A 22,391-nucleotide genomic window follows, 5' to 3' on the forward strand; every position below is an offset into this window, starting at 1 on the left:
CACATATACTCAATTTTCCTCCATTTATTCATCCTCTGCTTATTCATCCCAAATACAAAAGCCCCTACACTCTCAAAAGTGGCTTTGAGATGAGCAGTGCTCATCTCAATGCTCCCCTCATCTTGCTTTCAGCATGTGAAAGCACTATAAAGCTTTGTTGGTTTTTTTTATGTATGGAGTGCTGAGTGCAAATCTGGTTACAAAGCAGTTATGAACCTCACTTCTTGTCACTGTGCTCCTTTCCACGTGCCTAAGATGTGTTTTCTGGGAAGTGGAGGAAAACAGGTTAAAGGAGATGGAGAACATGCTGGCAGAGCAGAATTTCAGCTGGTCCTTCTTAACTCTGTGTCAGGGCCTTTGCTGTGGAAGCTGGAACACAATACCCACAAACTCTCCACAGCCCTAAACCATTAATTATGGCTTGTGAAGCATAATGAAAAGTTGGAGGACCTCTGGGCCAAGCATTATTGGCTTCTGTCCCAGAAAGTGCTGGATGAGATCAGTTCAGTGGAGCCAGCATTAACAATTATTTGAGACTTTAAAAGTTCACCACCACCTGTTGTCCCAAAATCTTTTTTCCTAAGCTATGAGAAAACTCTGAGGTGTGCCACTGAAAGGTGCCCTTCTGCAATGTGCTCCACAAGAGCAGCAAGTCAAGGACAATGACACAGAGCTGGCACATGGTGGTACTGCAAAAGGAGGAGGTGGAATCATCCCCAGAAGTGTCAAAAAAAAGTGTAGATTTGGCATTTAGGGACACAGTTTAGAAGTGAATGTGGCAGGATTGGGTTAAAGGCTAGAATTCATGATCTTAGATGTCTTTTCCCATTCAAACAATTCTGTGATTGATATCCACTGACTGGGAGTATCCAGACCTTGCCTTTTCAAAGGAGGTGGGAAGCCACTGCAGCAAGAAGTATAAGGCTTTCCATGGGTTTCATGCTGATGAAAACCATCACACTCTTTCCTTGTGACAGAGACCAGAGATGCTTCTTCCTCAGTGCTTAACACCATCCTTGGTAGCTAAAAGTGGGACTGGGTCTGTGCTGGTCACAATTTGTCCTTGCCACCACTGCAAGCCCCCACCCTGGACCAGCAGCTTAGCTGCTCCCACCCACAGCCCGTGGATGATGGCATGGGAGAGAGAAGCCACAAGTGGTGCAGTACCTGCCCTTGTCCAGGTAATCACAGGGGGAGGGTGACCCTCAGCAGAGCAGGGGAAATCCACACTTTGTCCTTCAGTTACTGTCTGATCCGTGGGAATGACGAGAAACCTGGGAGAATCTGGAAGGGAAAGCAATGACTGGACAGCAGGAAACACACAGGCAGCAAACTCAGGGAGTTCATGGGAGCAGAACCAGTCACAAGACCCAAATACAACCCACTGACCAAACATTGTGTGCCAGAAACATCCCAGAACCCTCAGAGGATCAGCTGGGAGCCCTCACCTTGCACTATGATCTTTGCTGTGGCCTGGATGGATCCCTCGGAGTTGCTGGCATTGCAGTTGTACTGCCCCTGGTCCAAGAAGGTGACGTTCTGAATGAAGAGTCCTCCAGAGCTGGTGATGGTGAAACGGGAATCCTGTGGCAGAGGAGAGCCCATGCCAAGGGTCCAGGTGATGCGAGGGTGGGGATGCCCAGAGACCCCACACTCCAGGGTGACACTTTCCCCAACCAGGACTTCGGTGTTCTGTGGCTGGATCACAAAAGTGGGCTTGGCTGGAAGGAAAGGAGAGTTTTAGGAACCAGCTCTGCTGCCTGCTCACTGATGGGCAGAAGTTGCTTGGACTCCCACTCTGGGGAGTGGAGTCCAGCAACTCATTCTGGTTCTTCCCTCACATCCAAATCCTCACTGTGAGCAATGCCCCCAGTATCTTCCCACCACCTCCTCACACCCACTCACCCAGTGCTGGAGCATCCCCATGCCCGTGTCCCCTTCACCCTTGTGCTGCAGCATTCACCCCAAACTTCAAACTCCCTCCCCAGTCCCAAATTGCCTTCATTCTCTAAGTACCCCTTTTCCCACTCCAGTGGGAGCCCCTGAAGCTCAGGCCTCCCTTGGCTGTCACCACTCTCTCCCCCAGCTCACCAAGAACATCTTGGCACACAAAAAGCTGGGAGTGACTCTGATTTAGCTCCACTCCCATCCCCAGCTGCCCAGGTCATAAAGGGGTGCACAAAGCTCAATTACATGGGGTGCCAAAATAACGCAGCACGACTTCCTGCGTCTTGACCTCCCCAGCAATGTTCTTGGCCATGCACTGGTAGACGCCTTTGTCCGACTCCTTGGTGTTCTGGATCATCAAGGTACCATCTTGCAACAGGTTCAGGCGGTTGTCATCTTTCATGTCAATCTTGTTACTGAAAAAACAGCCACAAACAGGCAAAATCTGAAAGGAATAAAGACTGGTGGTCCCTCCCGGGGGGATCTGGGGGCTTTGCATTGCAGTAAGTTGGTGTTTCTTGGAGCTACTCTGAGACTTCGGGAAATTTGCAGCAAGAGTTCTGATTCACAGCGCTGAACTGCAGCTCCAGCTCTGATTTGCTCCCTGGGTGAGCTGCTTTTTCTCTCCCCACTGATTACACAGGACATTTACAGCCCATCAGGAAAGCACTTTGTTCCCCTGTCACAGCATCCCTGCCTTTGTCAGGGCGTCCTGGCCCTGAAAGCCTGTTCTTACTCACTAAGTGCAAATTTAGCAATGAATTAATATTGTCCTTGTGTGCAGCCATTGCTATTCAAACTCGAGACTCAAAGGCCTGAGAGGAGCAAAAAGCTCTGAGAAGTCACCATGGGACCCCAACACAGCTTGGACTCCAACCCAGCCCGAGAGCTGTGAAACATCTTCCTTCTCTCTGCAATGACTTGTGACTCCTGGATCCCAGCCCGTGGCAGAAGGTCCCAGTGCTGCATCCCATTTGTCCCAGCACAAAGGAATCTTGGATGGCTGCAGATGATGGAAAGGGAAGAAGGGACCCCTCTCCCCCTAGGACAAAGGCTGAACCCACTATGAAAGCTAATCTGCTTGCTGGGCATTTATTTAATTCCCTTGGTGTCTCCTCACTCCAGCCATATCTCGTTTGTTGAACATTTATTATCATTATTCTTCTTACAATGCTGTCTTTGGGAGCCTGCCAGCATTTCCCTAACAAAACCTTCCTTCCAAAGGGACTTAACTCAGCCATAAACTTTTGCTCTGGACTGAAACTCTGCCTGGTGGGGGGCTTGCTGAAGAAGCACACATTGATCATTTTTTACTAATAACCGAGCCCTGCTCAGGCTTCACCAGACAAGAAGCTTATAAAGAGCAAAGCAGCTTCACTTCCACAGTGGGTGCAGAATATTTTATTGTGCAGCATTTCCCAGAACACCCTGGCATCTAGCAAATAATCTATACATGAATTTGTAAATTCTGTCCTTCAGTGGAGCACAGCAATTTTTCCCTCTGGAAAGAAACCTCATACCTAGCATGATCAGCCTTTAGTGAGCATTTCAGCAGTTAACAAATGGCCAGCATGGTGGCTGAGAGCAACATGAAACTCTAATTTTATTTTTTTCCTGATCAAAAGACAACTGCTTTCAGACTGCAGAATATGTTTGTAGGAAACTTACAAGCTCTTGGAATCCATTACAAATGCAGATGAAATATTTCAAATGCAGATGAAAACACCACTTGGATTACATGGTCACCACCAGAGAATGATGTTAAAAGGAAGGTAAATATAACCCATGAAAAAAATGTATTTTTTGTTCTTCTTCTTTTTTGTTGTTGTTGTTGGTTTTTTTTGTTTGTTTTTAACGTTGTGTGAAACAACTTTTGTAATTACAGGCAGGCACTGAAGAGCTCAGTGCTTGAAAACCTTTGCCACCCAAGGGCTCCTTGTATGTGACTTACTTGTTGTGCAGCCAAATAATGGCAGGCTTTGGGTTGCCTTCTGCCCTGCAGGTGAAATAAACTGTGTTTCCCAAGAGCACATCGACGTCCTGGGGTTCTGAGGTTATTCGTGGCCTCTCTGCAAAACATCATTTGAACACAAGCCAGTCCAAAGCAGCACAGAACTACCTGCAGCCCAGCTGGGGTATGGTGGGGCACACAACACCCATCCTACAACGCCCCAAGAAATAGGCACAGCCCCAGGGACAGCAGCATCTGCTCAGAGCCACCCCAAAGTCACTAACACCTGCAAATATCATGGAGGAATAGCATCATTCACCTGTAAAGGCCCTGGGGAATTGCTGCTGTTCCTATTCCCTGTAGTTGGGCAGTGGATCAGTTCCCACAGTCCTGGCTGTATAGGGGTTCATTAAAGAGCTGGTCCCTGTCTCCCTCCAAAGAAGCAAAGTCAGTAGCATCCTCACTTGGGTTGTTTTTCTGCCCTTGGCAGCCTGCAGCTTTCTGCTCCACCTGAGCACAGAGCCAGCTCCCTGCAAACCACACCACTTCCTTCCCAACAGGATTTTATTCATTATGGCTTCATTCATCATCCTGTCCCTATCCAGCCAAGCCTTTCACCGTGTTCTTCACTTTGAGATGTATTCAAGCACCAAGCAAGTTAAACATTGAAAGGATGTGCTGAAACAGGGAGGAATTTATGGACAAGCGCCGGAGTGCTTGAGCTTGATTCAAAAAGCTTACCCATTTCACAATCTGCATGTTCACCAGTAAGCCAGTAAAACCAGCTGGATTATTCCTAAAATTGAGAACCTGTCACCTCCTCCAACGGAAGGGCATCATCCTCACTCCTCAGACCACAAATTAATGGCTCAGAAAAAATCCCCAAAAGCAAATCCAGCACAGCTCAAACCCAGCACAGCCCCACAAAGCACTGACCCGGGCAGATTTGGCCCTGTGGCTCACAGCTGCTCAAAGCCGTGGGTTAATAGTACCAGCAGCTTTCGGACTGACTCAAATATCAGCCACCTGCATGGGTAGAGCTCTGTGCTGAACTCTGTATCATTTCTCTTCCCAGCTGGCACACCACCAGAGTGAAAGCCAAATGCCAGCAAAATCTTCCCACCAGGTGCTCTGGTAATTTGACAGACACCCCACTGTGTTTCCATGCCTAAACCAGAACAAATTTGCACTAACAGCTGTACTGTGGCACTGGGAGTGTGTTGGGGACAGCTTGCTGTGTGGCACAGCCACTCCATGTGTCTCCAGCTGCTTTCCCTAGGCCCTTCCTATCCCCCCTTCCCTTGAGGTCACAGACCTTTTTGTGCCAACTCAAATCTTTGCATGGCTGTGCCCTAAATTAATCTGTGAAATGGTAAATTTTCTTTTTTTTTTTTTCATAATGAAGTCATAAGAGAAAACTGAATTCAATGGAGGGCTCTTCAAAATCCAGCTGAGCTCACACATTTGGCTCACAGCAGGGCCATACACAACTGGATTGCCATATCCAGTGGGGGGAACTAACAGCCAACCCTTGTGGGTGGGAATTTCTCAAACTGACTCTACCAGCAGCAAAGCACCACGGAACTACAGCAATGTTTGTGCCAACCTCCACTTAAAAATCTGAATTTTGTGTTTTTCTATATGAAATATCTAATTTTCAGATTTTTCAGAACAAAACCTGATTTAAATTTCTAAATTTAAAGCATCACAGCCTAACAAAATCCATCAGGTTACACCACAATCAAACACAGCATTCGGCTCCATATCTGCGATGCTCTCACTCAGTTTTCAGTTGTGTTTCCTGCCACTGCAGCTCTCCCAGTGATCCCCTCCTGTTCAGCCTAATGTGGGGTATTTCCCCTGGTTCCTGGCTTAGCCACTGGTGCAGCAGATCCTTTACCAGCCCTACTCTTTGCAAAAAGCCAAGACACAGCTGCCTCCAACACCCCTGGGAGTATCAGCATCCTCCTGCAGCCCCACTGGGATTTTCCCATTTCAGCAGTGAAGGAGGGAGAAATCAGGATGCCAGCAGAGGCCAGAGGGAGGAAAAGGGCTGGAGGAAGCAATTCCCAGAGCAAAGCCCAGCTCCAGGGGCTGAGGGTGGCCGATGGAGGGCTGTGACTTGCTCACCACAGTTGAACTCCCGGGCGGTCAGGGTGGCGATGGAGCGGCCGTGCAGCTCCCGCGGAGCCTCGCAGGTGGCAGCGCTCTGGATGCTGCCCCGCTCTGCAGATTGCTTCAGCAGCTCTGCCAGCCACAGCAGGTCACAGTCGCAGAACAGGGAGTTGGAGTCCAGCCGCCTGCAACAGCCAGGAAAAGGCAGCTGAGTGCCCAGCCTCCAGCTGCTGTGCTGCCTCCCTCTCCAGGGGACACAGCCCCCCAGAGTGAAGGGTCACCTGGGTGGTTTGACCTGCATTTGATTATATCCCAGGTGAAAATCTGAGTTTTCTCATTGCCACGATGGTTAACTAGGATGCTTGACCAATTTGTAAGATTTAATTGAACAGCTACTACCAACTATTCCAGTTTCAAATAGAAATTATTCAGTCAAACTGGATTATGCAGTTTTAGACTACTGGAGACACTGAAATATTGGGTTTTACCCTGGAATGGAGGTTTCAACCTTTACTGAATTCTGGGAGAACTGCCTCTGTTGCAGTTTTTCTCTTTTAGCTCCAAAAAACCCTTCCCATTTATTTACGTGTGGATGGGATCAGACCCTTCCTGTAACCAGCTGTGAGGGCTTGCAGCATTTCTGCACAACTGGGAGAACTTTTATTACTGCAACACAAGCCTGAACCACAGCAAATGGAGCTCCAGTGACCTCCCAGTGCCCCCAGCCTCTTCCCTGCACTGACTTCATTCCTAGGAGCAGTGCTAGCCATGAGGATAAAGGAGGACTACAGGGGGATTAGTTTGTGCCTCCTTCCCCACTGACAGTTTTACAGTCGATGGGTCTGGGCCATTGTCATGGTTTCCAAAACCAGCACAGCCATCCAAAACCAAACAAACAAAAAAACAAAATGAAAGGAAGAAAATTCTAACACGTTCGGGGTCACATATTTGAGAATGTGAGATTTCACACAGGGCCATGACCGAGTATTTTATAGACATCCCATCTTTTTCTTTGGCACCTACAGACAACATTTCACAAGATATTCCCTGTTAAAGAGAAGTGAAGCATTTTACCTGCTTGCAGAAATCACTGAGGGCAGCAGTGAGAAATACATTACTTTATTGTACTTGAAAATCATGGCAAAACACCAAAATTCTTTACCTTTTGCATTTTTTTTTCCTCCCAAACACATCATAGAACTTATTTCCAGAGCTCATAAAACCAAAGCAAGAAAGAAGTAAGCTTAAGAGACAGACAGGTTATGTGAGAATGGCACCCTGGGGAATTCCTGCATGGAAAGGGAATCATGCCCCTTGGCATTCCTCTGACTAATTTCAATCTAGAAAACAAGCCTTTTCTTTTATGACTATGATTTTTCTAAGTATGTTAGATACTGATCTACAGACATGTTCGAGGTCATATCCATGACCTGGACTTTCTGCATTTTTCAAAGATGCTTTATGTGTTCAAACTGTTGTGAAGACTTTCCAGGAACGTTCATTCCTGTGACATTATTAAGCTGTAACCTGATTATAATTAGACACCAGCATAAAGAAACTTCTAACTGCTTAAATAAGCTTTCACGTCCAATCAAAACTGTTTTATAAACTTAGCAGTGGCCTTGGAAGTGCAACAACTAAAAGCTTTGCCAACCAGGCACATTCTTCCTCAGGTCCTGCCCATCTGATTGAAGATAAACAAGTCTTCTTTGCAGGCAATGTTTTTTACTTACAGCCGTTTGAGGGACTCCAATTGAGAGAATGTCCCTGGATGAATCCTGGAAATCTTGTTGTTGTGCAAGAATCTGCAGTGGGAGAAGCCATGCCAAAGCATGATTCAGAATTTGCACTGTGAGCATGATAACACCCCAGGTCACAACTCAGTCTAAATGCAAAGGCCACTCATCAAAACGGAGCTCAGTTTTTAAATTCCGTGTTTGTTTCCATGAGCTGGAGGGATTTCATCCCTCGGTGGGTGTGACGTAATTTGCCAAAGCCCAGAGCGGGTGTGGGCTGGAAACAGTGACTCAGGATGTGATGGAACAGGTCTAAGCTGGACCCTTCCAGTTTCTCTGCACAGGGAGGAGAAAGGGCACAAAATCCCCTCAGACTGGACCCACCCTCTGTTTTCTGGGCCTGGGTCAGCTCAAAGGGACCTTTTCCTTCCCCTGTGCAGATGACGTGACAATTTCAAAAGGGCAGCCATTGATGTTAGACAATTCCTGCCTTAGACTCCATGTAGTTATTAGCCCAAATCCATGAGCAAATGTAATTCAGACAACAGCCACCTCAACTGGGCTTATCTCTGAACAAAACTGAGGCAAATTCTCACTTCCAGAATCTTAGCACACACATAAAACACTCCAGTTCTTAGGGAGAAACCCTGACAGCGTTAAAATGCACCATTTTAGTGGGGACCAAGTGCAGATAATTAACTCCCCATTCCCATAATGGTGGGGGAATTTACTTGAGTTGGTTACATCTAAAACTCATAAGAGACCATTGATAATAGAGATGAAGCAATTTTAGTAGGTGGTGGAACAGGAGAGAACACAAAAGCAGCACAGCTCAAGTGCAAATGTCTGTACACACATGTGTGCACCAGAATCCAGCCTGGCTGCCCACCTTGGAGGCTGAAAAACTTTCCTTTAAAATTTAAATCCAGAATTTTTGTTGGATCCAATACAGTGGCTGAGATCAGCCATGTACTGATCCAGGTCTGAATTTTCCTAAGGGTGTGGGATCCCACAATTTTATTTCTTTGGCGTGTATGGATATAAGGCACATTTCCACACAACCCAGAAAAGTCTGCTGGTTTCTCCATGGAGTGGGAACCACACATGGAATGTTGTGCTGGTGGCTCCATTACTGCTAGAAGCAGTCCTGGGGAGCAGGAGACTCCATTTCCTTACTGCTTTCAAGAAGGATGTGTGTTTTTCTTGTTAGACTTTCTTCTGACTTTATCCCTTTTTTTTAGCTCGCTCTGCCCAACAGTGACTAACGTTGCTGACCTTATGCTCAGAGTAAAATTTCACTTGGCTTGACCAGCTGTAGGACTTTTTGCAAATTTACTCCTATTTAGATGGAAACCTGAACATAACATAAAGTGGGAAATTCCCTTCACACCCTCAGTCACCCTCCTACTCGGCAATTATGTAAAATCTCTTTCTTTAAAGAAGTTTCGTTTTGCATTTTGGAGACCACACTTCACGCTACCAAAACTGCTACACTAAATAAAAGGGTTTTTCCCCTTCTCCTCACCCTCTTAGTCCCAATAAATATCCCATCTTTACTCACAGCCTTTCAAGCTTAGGCAGGTCACTAAAAGTCTCCAGCTCCAGACTTTCCAGGTTGTTGAAATGCAGGTACCTGTGACACAGAAATCACACACAGATTGCAATTTCAGAGACACCAGAACTTCCCAGATCAATCCCCCAGTGCCCCCCAGCTGGTCACCACTCATCTCAGGGCAGGGGTTGAGAAGCCAGAATCCATGTTGGTGTCTCCAGTTTCCACAGGCAAACACAGTGGCCAACATGGCTTTCCTGCTAATACAGACTAATATTTTTAGTTCCACTGAAATCCAAAGTGTGACCTGCCACTCCAGAGGCCTAGGGCTCCTCCTGCCTGTCCCAGGTCACCCTTTGCCATCAAAAAAAGAAATGTGGTGCCTGCAGAGCAACTCACCACAAAACCTGAGCCTCCCTGCTGCCATGAGCTGTGACATTCACCAGCAGAACTGACACATTCCTGATTTTTAGATGGATTTTTTACAGTCCCCAAATCGCCTAAACTGTTCCCCTTTATTTTACACAGGCATAAATTTCACAGCAGACACAGATTAATCACAGATCTACAAATACTCATTCTGCTATTGTAGCTGACTGCACTGAGAAATAATTGCCTAAGCCTCCACATGGCTGTTTGATTTGTAATGGAAGGATTCATGATAAATGGTCCAGTATCAGAGAGGGTGACTCAGATTCTGCACTGGAGGGTCACAATGGGGAACACAGGGACGTGCTCTAATCACTCTCAGATGCCTGCTGAGATTGCCCTGGACCTTGAGGAAAGCATCTGATCCTGTCCATCACTCAGGTTATACTTTTTCTTGAAAACCTGGCTTGTGGGGACAGGAAAACGGGGTAGGATTTGAGCAAAGCTATTTCTTCTGGAGCTAAGCCTGCCTGGGATTGAAAACAGATGGGACTTTTCAGTGGGTTGTTTGTTGGTTTTGTGGTTTTGTTGGTTTTGTTTTTTTTTTCTTTTATTCGTGACATCAAGTCTGGAATGCTCACTGCTGAAATATCCCGTGGGCAGCATCAGCTCTCCACGCTCAGTTTAGAGCCAGTTTCAGCTTCCTAAATTTTCTCCCAGGCATCCTTGCTGAGTTGGCTGATGAAAAACCACATTGTACACAAGCTTGGTGACACACCTATTGTTAGGATTGCCTGAAACTTCCAATTATGCTCTGTCCTCTTGTGCTGTCAACCTGGAGAACAAGCTAGATCCTATTCCTTTTACAGCAAAATCCTTGGTTACATTCCAACCCTATAAATGCTGCAGCTGGGAACAGTTCAGGAATTAGACAAGTTTCACCTTTGGTCCCTGCTCTCCAGTGATACGAGTAATTCCTATATTTCAATTATTTAGGAAGAATAATCATTAGGAAGGAATTGTTCCCTTTGAGGGTGTTGAGGCCCTGGCACAGGGTGCCCAGAGAAGCTGTGGCTGCCCCATCCCTGGAGTGTCCAAGGCCAGGTTTGGATGGGCCTGGGAGCAACCTGGGATAGTGGAAGGTGTCCCTGCCCATGGCAGGGGTTGGAATTAAATGAGCTCTAAGGTCCCTTCCAAGCCAAACCATTCCACATATCTATGATTCAATATCCAAGCTCACACTCTCTCCACCATTAAGAAAAATCCAGTCCCAGTTTAGGAAGGTACGTCAGAAGACTCAGACCCCAGTGTGCCCATGTCACCTCAAGGGTGGTGCACTAAGTCAAAAAACAAAACATCTTTGAACAAACAGCAGAGTTTTGCTGGACACAGAAGGGGAGCAAGTGGGGACTGCTGGAGTGATGGATTCCAGCTGCCAGGAAAACACACGAGGCTCCCTCCATCCCAGACTCAGCACAGAGTGCCACACAGCTTGAGGGAAGGTCATCCCTGTGTTTGTTTGGATCCATCGTCTTCCCCCACTGCAATTTCCAGATGCTCTGCAGCATGGGAACACCACCATCCTGGTAGCTCCCAGGAATACTCGGCTTGCACTTCATCCATCCATTCCCAGCAGAGCTTTGGATGGGAGAGAAACTCAGCCAGCACCCTCAGTTTAAGTAAAGGACCAGATCTGACTCTCTGCTCAAGGAATCCCCAAACACAAACCCAGCACAGCCTTCTTCTCCCAGCCCTCCTGCAGACCCCTCCCTCATAAGCTCCTTGGAAATAAAGGCCATCAGAAGCACAGCTGGGTTCTTCCTACGTTCCAGAAGTTTGGGGGCAGGAGAAAACATATGGAACACCAGTAGGAAGAGACCTCAGCACTAACTAACCAAAACCAATACTCAGAACAGCTGTTTTCAAATGAACCCAGTGTAGCCTGGCAAATCTGGATGAGAAATGAGCAGAAGCTTCATCCTACCCCTCACTCAGTGCCTGCTGCTCTCCATGTGCAAACAAGGCTCATCTGTACTTACAGCTGCTCCAGGGAACGGAGCCCGTGGAAGGCATGTTGCTGGATGCTCTGAATTTCATTTTTATAAAGGTAGCTTTCAAAAGGAGAAAAAAGAAACAGCATTAGGTGAACTGATCAGCAATTCTGTTCTAAAAAGTCACAGGAAACAGCAATGACCCTCAACCCAAAGCAGAACTTGCAGCCTGGATTCAAGGGCAATGTTTTCTACCTCTGACATTGAACTCCAAACACACACAGTACATCCTTGACTGGCAAATATTGAAAGTGGGTTGTTAGATTTTGAAGAGGTCAAGAAATTACTGGACCACCAACTCACAGGTATTTCAGGTTCTCCAGATCTTCAAAGGATCTTCTCATGATTTGTTTTATCTGGTTATTGTTCAGCAGCCTGTTCAAATCAAGAAAGAAAAACATAGCTGGTGAAGTCAGGACATGTGAGATTTGTGGCATTTCTGTTCTTGGATGCCCACTGAAAAATTCTGAGCCCAGGTGTCACAGAATTTAAGATGTAATGGGGTTAGCAAGTCAAATTTTGGGTCCTCACACCAGCCAAGGCAGTATGAAGGTTTCTCACCCAGAGGGGCCAAGTACTTCCAAGATTGCAGTGTTCAAAGTATTTTCCTGACCTTTTGCCACAGTTTTCATCCACAGGGACAATTTCACCAGGAAAGGGATGAAGGGATGGGAGAGAGGCAGAAAGAAGCAGTGGGCAGTGAGATATTAAATCATTGCTGCCACTCTTGTACAACCACAATGGTTTTGGAGGTGCCTGGTTGTGTTCAACAAGTGACCAGGGGAGCACAGAGCCAGTTTTTAGAAGTACAAACGCAGTTTAAAACACCAGTTCCCAGTGGAGCTATAGGAGCCATAAAATGCTAATAGCTTTGTTTCAATCACTTTGCAACTGATACCCACAAATGAGAAAGAAATAAATTCAACTTTGACTTCTGAGGCTGCTCAGAGACAACCTCTTCGGAACTCAGGAGCTTTTTTGCCAAATTTTAATGCAAAACCTCTGGGCCACGTGGCACTGGACAGCTGTGTGACACTTGTGTGTGCAGTTGCCATGACTGTGTGTGTGACTGATGGGCAGTGCCAGAGCCCAGAAACAGCCCAGCCCTGCCAGAGCCATGCTGTGCAGCAGTGTAACCACAGAGCTGAGCCCTGCAGAGCTCTGCTGCAGCCCCTGCCAAGCCCAACCCAGAGCAAACACAATAAATCACTTATAAATAGCTCCCTAATACACCAAGTTTAGCTGTTCTCGTGGCTGCCCAGCCACAGTCCCACGGGTCTCTCGCTGTGGGTCCCACTGATGCTCAGGTCTGGCAAAGCTCAGAGCTGGTGGAGCTTTTAGAGCTGAACAGCCCAGAGCGAGGATTTCACCAGCCACCACTAATTTTTAAAATTCCTAAATGGAGTTGTGGTCAGAGAAGGAATCTGTGACTGTGTACTGCAAAAATTTCTTTTTCAGGTGTTGTAGGAAAAACAGCAATTCCCTGTGAGAGCAGCCAGACTGTACTAGGTTGGGTCATGTCCAATACATGCACTGGATGTGCATTTTACAAGTTGATTTTTGACACAGCTCTGCTCCTCAGGAATGATCTGCCACCAGGCAGCAGGTGAGAAGACAGTTCAGCACTTTCCCAGCAGCAAAACCCAATCTTCTGCCCCAAATTTCTGGACCAAAAAGAGCAGCCAGCCTCTGTCATTAAAAGCCAAGGTCTTTTCCTGTCCAAAAACAGTTTGTGCAGGTAAAGGATGGAGAGAAAACACAAAGAGATGGAGATGGCAACTTGTGGGAAAAGAAGATGAAGGTGAAATAAAACACCTCAAGCATAACAGAAGAGATAAAAGATGTCAGAAGCACACATGTGTGATGGCAGCTTCATGAGTTCTCTCCAGGCATCTGAGCCACTCCAGCTTTTCACCAGCTTTTTTCTCAGGTGGAGAATTACACTGAGAGTCAGAAAAAGCATGTGAGAAACTCAAGAGCAAACAGCTTTGCAAGTCAGGCAATGGGAAAAACCTCATTACCCTAGGTTTGACTTCCTCCCTGGATTAGCTGCCCTGGTACCACGGGTGTGGGTGCCACTGCCAGGCTGCACATCCCAGGGCTGGGCACAGGCAGCCTGAAGAGGTTAAGGAAGAGCAATCTGGAAAGCTCCTGCACAGCTGGAAGCAATGGCTCCATACACACGGCTGAGGGCAAACAGCCCCGCTCACCCTTCAGGATGCAAAAATGATGTCAAGTCCTTGGAACACACAATCCTGCTCTGGCAGCCAGCTATGCTGGGTAGAAATACAGTCCCTGAGCATCAACCCAAAGTTTATTTGATGACTGAATACCCAAGGGCTGGAAAAGACTGCCTGAGAGCAGTGTGGGAGAGAGCTTTTGTCTATTTGCCTGCAGGACAAAGACAACCCAGGCACCAGCCCTGCTTCCCTCCCTGCCCCATCCGCTCTCATCTCTGGCCAGAGCAGGACAAGGCAGCTCCTTCTCTGCTGGCTGAGCCTTGGCCCCACTTCTGAGCACACACTGGGCTGCCAGAGGGGTGCCAGCACCGATGTCATTCCCATGGATGTGAGCCCCTGTCACACACCTGGCAATGGCAGGGGACAGGTGACAGCCACCACGTCAGCAGGGTCACACCAGCAGCATGGTCTGGAGCCCTTTGCTCCAGATTGCTTGATTATTATCTTTAGTGCTCAGAGTTCAGACCAGGACTGATCTCCACTGGGATTTCAAATCCCATTATGTTGTCTGGCTGTGTTTTGGGGCTATTTAAAAGCATTATCCCAGTCTGTTTTGTTGTCTTGGCTATTTTGTACAGTTCAAGGGAGTGTAATCACTGACCCAGCCAAATAAGATGAATCCTGGAAGTTCAGATGGCAAGAAGCTCACAGGGCTCTTATCTCATCGTCTGATACTTAAAAATTTGTTCATTGCCTGATTTAAGAATAAAAAGTGCACGGAAGAAGCCATCTCTGCTTCCTGTCTCAGGATTCCCCATTGCAATGGAAGGATAAATCCTGGAAACTGCTGGTAAGTGAGATAATGGTGAAATCAATAATAGCCCACTTATTCCAAAATGCTGCTTTCAGAGAAATCCATGGACAAGGCTGCACAGCTGGCTCCTAGAAAGAGTTTGGATGGCTCCTGCACATCTGTCTGCTCCTTGATTCCTGTGCAATTCACCCAGGCAAAGAGTGCAAAGTCCTGGCATGGCCTGGCTATTGGTCCCTGCTGCCATCCATAACAAAAATGCCCAAATTCCTGCTACTCTTAGAGGGCTGGAAGAGCTGGGACCCCAGATCTGCTGGGAATAAATGCTCTGGCAGACAGGCTGGGAAGATCATTATCATCCTCATTATCTTAACCACACCCTGTAGCAAAACAGGCCAAATTGACAGTGTCAGAAGCATGTTTCCTGGCAATAGGATGGGGCACTCCCCTTCATGCCCCATAAATTGGACTCCACATGAGTAGGAGAACTCAATCACACAGGTTTTATTCCTGCAAAACCCTCCTGGGACGTTTGAGATATACAAGCACTATGAGATCTGGCCCAGAATCACCAAGAGAACATTTTACATCCAGTTTCCTCTAGGTTTTATGTGCTGACTGCCTCTCCTTTCTCTGTCCCCACCCTCTCTCCAGGTTGCCAGGCAGAGGCTTAAGTTGCATTAAATGAGTGGTTTTCTGTTTTGAAGAATGCATTAAATGATGTGACAGGACAGAATTCAGACTCAAACCATGTTCTTTCCTCCTTTCATTGACAATCTACATCCTACAATCATTGTGACAAACAGCTATTTTTTTTTTCCTCATGCCATTAATAGAAATCATCACGCAAAAAATTGAGTTTTATGTTCAACCACACATTCCCCCTTGTTGACAGAATGATCTGGAATTGTTATCTCCCATATTTAAGGGAGAAACTTTTATTCTGAGATCCAAACAGGCTCTGACACCCCTCCTTGCTGGCAGCAGCACGTTCTCTCAGGAGTTACTAGAGAATAAAACACAGAAACTCCACATTGCTGCTCTGTTCACTCAGCCTCTTCACCAGCAGCACCTAAAGCAGAGCTGCAGGGCTCACCAGAAATGTTTTGTTCTCACCTGAGCAGAAAGAGAAATATGATGTGAGCATGACAGGGCAAAGGGCCAGGCAGAGGCACAAGCCATGTGGTCTCCACAGAGTCCTGCTCTCTAGGGTGCTCTTGCCTCAGGAATACCAAAATACCCACGGGGGATGTAAAGAAACTTTGGTCCCTGGCTTGGACATTTCCATGGGTGGTTCTGGAGAGACCCAAGGAGCAGCAGCCCTTTGGCTGTGCTTTGAAAACACAGCAGTGAACCAAAGGGGGTGACAGGGCACATCCCAGGGGTGTCATCATCCATCCCCACCCAGAAATGACCTAAAGGAGCAGAAATTAGAAAGCAGTGAGAGGCTGGGCCTCACCATGGGCTCACAGCGTTTCCTCTCTCTTCCACAGCCCAGCAGCTGCTCTGAGCTAATGCTGGCTTCAGCCAGGCAGCAAGTGATGGCAAACTGCAGCAAAGCAGCTGTCCTGGAGCTGGGGAGGTGGGGATGGCATACAAAAGGGGGTTTTGCCTCACTCTCCCTTCTGCATTTTTTTTATATACGAATGGGACATATTAAGAGATTAAAAATACCCAGCACCACCTGCACAGATGGGAACAGAGCAGAGCCAGCAGGAGGGAATGAGGAAACCTTCCAGCTCTCTGAGATGTTCAGCCTAAGAGAACTCCTCCACCTGCACACAGGCACAGGAAGTCCCAGTGGTGCAGGATTTAGGATAACTGCTCATTACCTGTGGTGCTGCACCAGGAATGCCCAGCTGGAAGCAAACAGTGACTGTGACTCTTCCACAAACAGAGCTCCTGCTAAAGTGGTGCTCTGTGATTTATCTAATCTCCCACAGCAGAGGAAAGGGTTTGAACTGTTGAACAGCCCCACTGGACATCCACACAGGCTCCTCTCCTGTCAGGATCTCAACCCATTTCCCTGCATCCAGGCTACAAAGGTTTCCTCTTCGGGGTGGTTTATAAACTGTCAAACTTGGACACAGAACAGCCACCCTGCCCTAAAGGAGATGGAGAACAGAAGCTTCACCAGAATCTGTTGCTCTTCCTCTGACATTATGGAAAAAGCTCTTTAAAAAACATTTATTTGCTTATGGAAGACTTATTTAAATTCAGTTGCAGAAAGCTGCAAGCTCAGAGCTCTGCACGTGGAACCTGAGCTATTCTATCCTCCAAACCTCTCACTTCAAATTTTCTGGACAAATTTTCACAGGAAATCTCTTAGTGATATTAAAGGATTTATTCTCTTTATCACTTGAAAAGCTATCTAAGTCCCCAGGCAAAATTTACCATCTAGGAAACATCAGCAAATTCTTCAGCTCTTGTCAGTTTTGATGTGGGAATTGGACAAACCAAAGTTCCTGGAGAGAAATTTGCTTCAGGAGTGTGAGGTCCAATGTTCTCCCAGCCAGTTATCAAACTCTTCAGCTGTGGGAGTTAACTACTACAAATGTGAGAATGACTGAGTTTTCCAGCCTGATGGAAATAGGAACTAAGCAACAGGACCAAGAAATAGAACTAAGCATAAGCAGTGCTATCTAAATGGAAATGTTTCCGTGTCAAATCAGGTTGATTGTCAGAATCCAAATATAAAAGTATTCTGTTAGAGCAGTGTTTCACCTGGTCCATGTCCCAGCTCTGGCAATGGCCACAGGACACTGTTTAGGGACAGCAGGAGTGTCTGCCCACCATCTGTGAAAACACACTGCTCTTACTGCCCTGGCATCCCAAATCACGAGCTCAGGGATGCCAGGGGTGCACTCCTGCCTATTCCCTCTAACATCTGTTCAGGGACTTGCTGTCCTTGAGGTGTCTGTCCAGGAGAGTGTGGAGACAAAAAGGAAAAAGAACTGGAGGCATTTGTGGAGCACAAGAAGGTGTTAGAGAGAGACAGGTCCTTCCCCCTCAGTCCACTCTGTACCCACCTCTGCACAGAGTGGAAGAGTCAGAAACAGAAGCAAAAGTCCTGCATGGGTCAGAGTCCTGCCCAGCCCAAGGTGCTGGCAGGGCAGGAATTGGGACCCCTTACAAAGCTCAGCAGGTTGGGTGGAGCCTCTCTCCCAGGGAAGCCCTGCCAGCATCCTCATTTTCCCCAGGGCTCGGCTGAAACTCTCCTGGTGGTCCTGGGAGCTGCTGCCAAACATCTGCCTGCACCACGCTGAGATGACTTCATCTGGAACCCTTTGTTTCCTCCACTCAGGACAGCCCCAGGGGTGGAAGAGCAGGGCTGGAGATCAAGAGGCCTCAGCAGAGCTTTGTGATAAGACAAAACCCTAAAGATTTGAACTCTGTTATCTCTCTAGATAGTTTTTTCCTCATTTCTCACTGTATCTGACCCTATCTCGAATGTCAGAAATCCATCCAAAGCATCCTTTCTTCTCTATTATTTTTGGCAACTAAGCATCACACAGTGCTGTTTGAGAGACTAACCTGGGCTGTTCTGGATGAACAGCATGAGTGGCAGTAAAGTTTTTGACCAGTGCATTTGATGACCACCTGTCCTGGGCCACAGCCAGGGTCCTCTGGAGCATCCTGCACCCACGGCTTGGCCACTCAGCCCCACACACAGAGTGGAAGACATTTGTCAAATGCTGATTTTTTCAAAGATAATGCTTCAGCAGGTCTCAATAATAAAGTCCTGCTGTAACCCCACTTTTCCTACAACTACTTAGTGTTGACTGAATGCCTTATTGCCCAGGTTTGCCTTCCTTCAGCTCTGCCACCTTCACAGGATCAGGGACTTCAGATTGCTCAAGGCCAGAGAGAAAAAAACAACCTGAACTTTCTGTTGCCACTTGGGATCATGAACATATGAACATCTGTCAGGCTCCCAAAGGAGCTGCCTTGCCTCACCGAGGAGTTCTGGCTTGGACCTGGAAATCCTATAGCTGTTAGCACCATGTCACAACTCGAGTAATTAGATCTGAGCCTCAGCAGCCCGAGTGCCTCCAGCCCAGTGCTGTGCTGACACAGCTTCTGGTTCTGATTTGGGAGCTGGTGTGTTTGCAGTTCCTTGGCTACGGGGTGAAGATGCACTCAGATCTGTCTCCAAGCCCTGCAGCAGCCAGAAGGAGCAGAGAATCCCAGGATTTCCTCTGGGAAGAGTGAGAAGCTGGTTAGTGGAGCAGAGTGTGCAGTGATGTGAGAGTGTGATACAAGGCTGGAGGGGCAGCCTTCTATCCCCATTCCTGCCTGGCACCTCTTTTAGGGCAAGGCATAGGGAAAGATGGCATTTGAAGGGTGCTCAGTGGAACTGACACAGAGCAGCTGATGTGGTTCATGTGTTAGAGGAGACCATGGAAAGGAAGATGATTTTAGTCCTTGATCCCAGGTGAGAACTTCTTTTATGGGCTACTCTAAGGCCATACCTACTCAAACAGCCTCAGTCAGTGCTGGAGCTCATCATATTTTATTTTTAAACAGAAAGGTTAATTGTGAAAAATGAAAGTTAGTGAACAACACATTTAAATAAAGGAAGGTAAGAAACAGGACACAGGGTGGAATAGAGGTAATTTTAAAGCTTTGGCTGGATATGCATAACTGGAGTGAAATAAATAAAAGCCCAAAGCCACCTTTAGGCCATTTTAGGAGACAGTACTAACAGAAGTAATAAATGGAAATCCTTGGAGTGCAACTTACAGTGTGTTGAGGTTCTTCAGTCTTCTGAAGGCTCCAGGCTGTATCTCCTTGATGTGGTTGAAGCGCAAATCCCTAAAAGCAGAGGATATAAACAAGTCATTAGACCAGGGAAGGGATTGGAGAAGGAGTGGGGACAATGGTTGGGGTCTTCTCTTGTCTGTAAAGTCAGCCAGTAGCTGGGACAAGCCTATAGTGATAAAATTCTTTATCTAATTCCACAGAAAACCAGACACTACAAGGACTCAAGGGATCATTCCCATGAGCACCAGAAAAGTCTGCAGCAAAACACCCCAAATTCACATGTAATTACTCTTGCATCTCATCCTGATTTGTACAAGAACACACATCAACATATGGACCCATAATTAAGCTCCCTACTAAAACTATCTCTGCCTTACAATGGTTAAATCTGCTCAAATAACCTCATATAATAAGAATTTCCCATTTTGCTCTGCAATGCTCCAAGACTTACAACAGCTTATCTCTGCCTGCATTTCAGATCTGTGCCAACTGCAATTAGAATTACTGGAGTCCAGGGGATTCTGGCAAATTTCAAGGGCTGCCCATGGAACTACATCAGCCTGGAACCCAAAACCATGGGGTTTGGATTGCTAATGGGATCATGAAATAAGAGCTAAGTGGTTTAACCTGGTTAACCAAGAAGAAACACATCTATAGGGAATGTGCATTGATTTGGCACCTTGCGTGGCCCAGTGTATTATAACAAATCACAAAAGCTGACAAATGGGGATTGCTGCAAGTTTCTGTCCAAAGCACACACTGAAGTAAATTTTTTTTTTCTCCTGCACTGCTTGATCTATCACACTTAGGGAATACACAGCTGTTTTTTCAGGTTAAGGCAGCCTTTTAAGGGCATTTTATTTAAGAAGAAAAAAGCACGAGTTGCCTGTTCTGGTGGTAAAGCCACACTTGGAGGCAGAGTTTAAAACAAGGGTTCTACAAATAGCTGCAAATTCAACTTGTCTTGAGACAGGCATCAACAAGAATCATGGCATTTATAAAATTCAAATTAGAATGTGCTGTCATTGATAACCTCAAACAGACAGAGAGGACCCAAGGGGTCTGAAACAGCTTGGAGCAAGTACTCAGGAAGAGGCTGCACAATGAGTAAAGCTGATTTTATTTTAAGATCGTGGAATCATAGAATCACAGGTTGGTTTGAGTTGGAAAGGATTTGAAAGTTCATCTCATTCCACCTCCCCTCTGCCATGGTAGGGACACCTTCCACTGTCCCAGGCTGCTCCAAGCCCTGTCCAGCCTGGCCTTGGACACTTCCAAGGATGGGGCAGCCACAGCTGCTCTGGACAACGTGTCCCAGGACCTCAACATGCTCTGAGTAAAACCTTTCTGCTTAATATCTAATGTAAACCTGACTTATTTCAGTATAAAACCATTGCTCCAAAATGTAACATTTCTTTAGCTTAACAGTTTGCAAAATGTAGTCACTTTATGCTAAAAATTTCGTAATAAATTTTCTTACTTTTTAGGCAGTTTTACTTAAATTATACTGAAAAATCAAATCTCTGCCTTGTTACCCCTTTGTTATCACTGCATGCAACAGCATATGGGCCAGTGGAAGTTTTTTCTGTTGTGGTTTTTTCCCTTTAACTTTTCCACTTTGACCAAAGGATTCAAAAGTCTAATATAGAAAGTAGTCTTTTGCCTCTCGTAGTGGTAAATATTGCACAGAGAAGAATTAGAGGGCAGAAACAAACACAGCTTCAGGATATTTAAAAACCCCAATATTTCTAATTGCAGTTTACTCTCTCTGGTTGTCCACTGCAAGCTGCAGCTCCAAAGGATCATCTCTGACATTTTCAGTGTTTGGCATGCATTGCTTCAAATTGCTTCAAATTTCTTGCCTTTCTTCTTGGAGGGAGTTCTATATCTTTCTTCCCTGACAATGTGAATTGAGGGTATCTTTATGGATTTTTCCAAGGAAAGGCTGCCCCAATTCACCACTGGCAGCAGTGACAGCACAGCGTGCTGCCTCTTCTCCATGGCCTCATTAAAAGGAAACCAGCAAAGACTTTTACTAGAGCAGGAAAAAAGGTGAAGAAATGCAAAGTTGATTTATAGCCTGCAATGCACAAACACCAACCCTGCTGCCCTGTAATTAGTGCAGGTAACGGGGAATATTACAAATACATGGGAGGGACACACAGGGCTCAGGGCTGGAGCTGACCAGGCTCAGGGAAGGCAGCAGGCAGTGAAGTGTAAAACCCAACTTTGGGTCACAGGCTGCAGGTGGGGACAAAAAGCCTCTGATTGTTTTAATGAATGAAGATAACTGCAGTCCTTTAAAACACACAGAGTTCTTTTTAAACTACACCACCCCCAAGGAGCATGTAATAAAGCTTAGCTCATTATTTTAATAAAATATTTTAATTTTTCTTCTGTTTTCTCTTTCCAGGTAAGGCCTTTAGATGATTGTCTGGACCCCAGATATCTTTCAGTCCTTTGGAAAGTTCATTTTGGTTTGCTCTCCATCACAAAGGCAACAGCTTTCCCCACAGACAAAAAAGGAACAGAAACACTGCATCCCTTCTCTGAGCACTTCATTTCAAGCAATGATGTGAAATAACTGGAGAGAATCCAAAATAAAGCAATGGGAATGATATGAAGTCTAGAAAACATGACAATGAAAAGAACTTAAATTTCTTATTTAACCATAGATAAAATAACTATGGCAGGAAATTGCTACAAATAGAAAGGGCAAATAGTCACTGACTGAAACTGCAGATTCAGGGTTTTGTTTTTGTTTTTTTTAATATCTCATTTAGCAAGGCTCATAAAACACTCCGTGGGCTTCAGGTGAGACAGGCATTAGCCACACATGGTTTAGGTAGGTGGATCCTGCCCTGGAGGATGGACCAGGCTATTCTGCTCCCTGCACGCCAGACAGCATTAAAAGG

General features: G+C 46.3%; 1 protein-coding gene across 1 annotated transcript in view; it reads right to left on the reverse strand.

The window, feature by feature from the left end:
- The window catches only part of LOC110469024 (peroxidasin homolog), a 44,202-nt gene that overhangs the window by 14,892 nt on the left and 6,919 nt on the right, over positions 1–22,391 (reverse strand). The window contains exons 2-11 of the mRNA XM_021527418.3: positions 19,456–19,527; positions 12,025–12,096; positions 11,710–11,781; positions 9,311–9,382; positions 7,747–7,818; positions 6,029–6,198; positions 3,899–4,016; positions 2,194–2,363; positions 1,449–1,721; positions 1,168–1,284 (exon numbers count right to left, since the gene is read on the reverse strand). Of these exons, the coding sequence (XP_021383093.2) occupies positions 1,168–1,284; positions 1,449–1,721; positions 2,194–2,363; positions 3,899–4,016; positions 6,029–6,198; positions 7,747–7,818; positions 9,311–9,382; positions 11,710–11,781; positions 12,025–12,096; positions 19,456–19,527 (1,208 nt within the window). The remainder of the gene's footprint in view (positions 1–1,167; positions 1,285–1,448; positions 1,722–2,193; positions 2,364–3,898; positions 4,017–6,028; positions 6,199–7,746; positions 7,819–9,310; positions 9,383–11,709; positions 11,782–12,024; positions 12,097–19,455; positions 19,528–22,391) is intronic.

This window comes from Lonchura striata, chromosome 17, assembly GCF_046129695.1.
Source record: "Lonchura striata isolate bLonStr1 chromosome 17, bLonStr1.mat, whole genome shotgun sequence".
NCBI classification, from domain to species: Eukaryota; Metazoa; Chordata; class Aves; order Passeriformes; family Estrildidae; genus Lonchura; species Lonchura striata.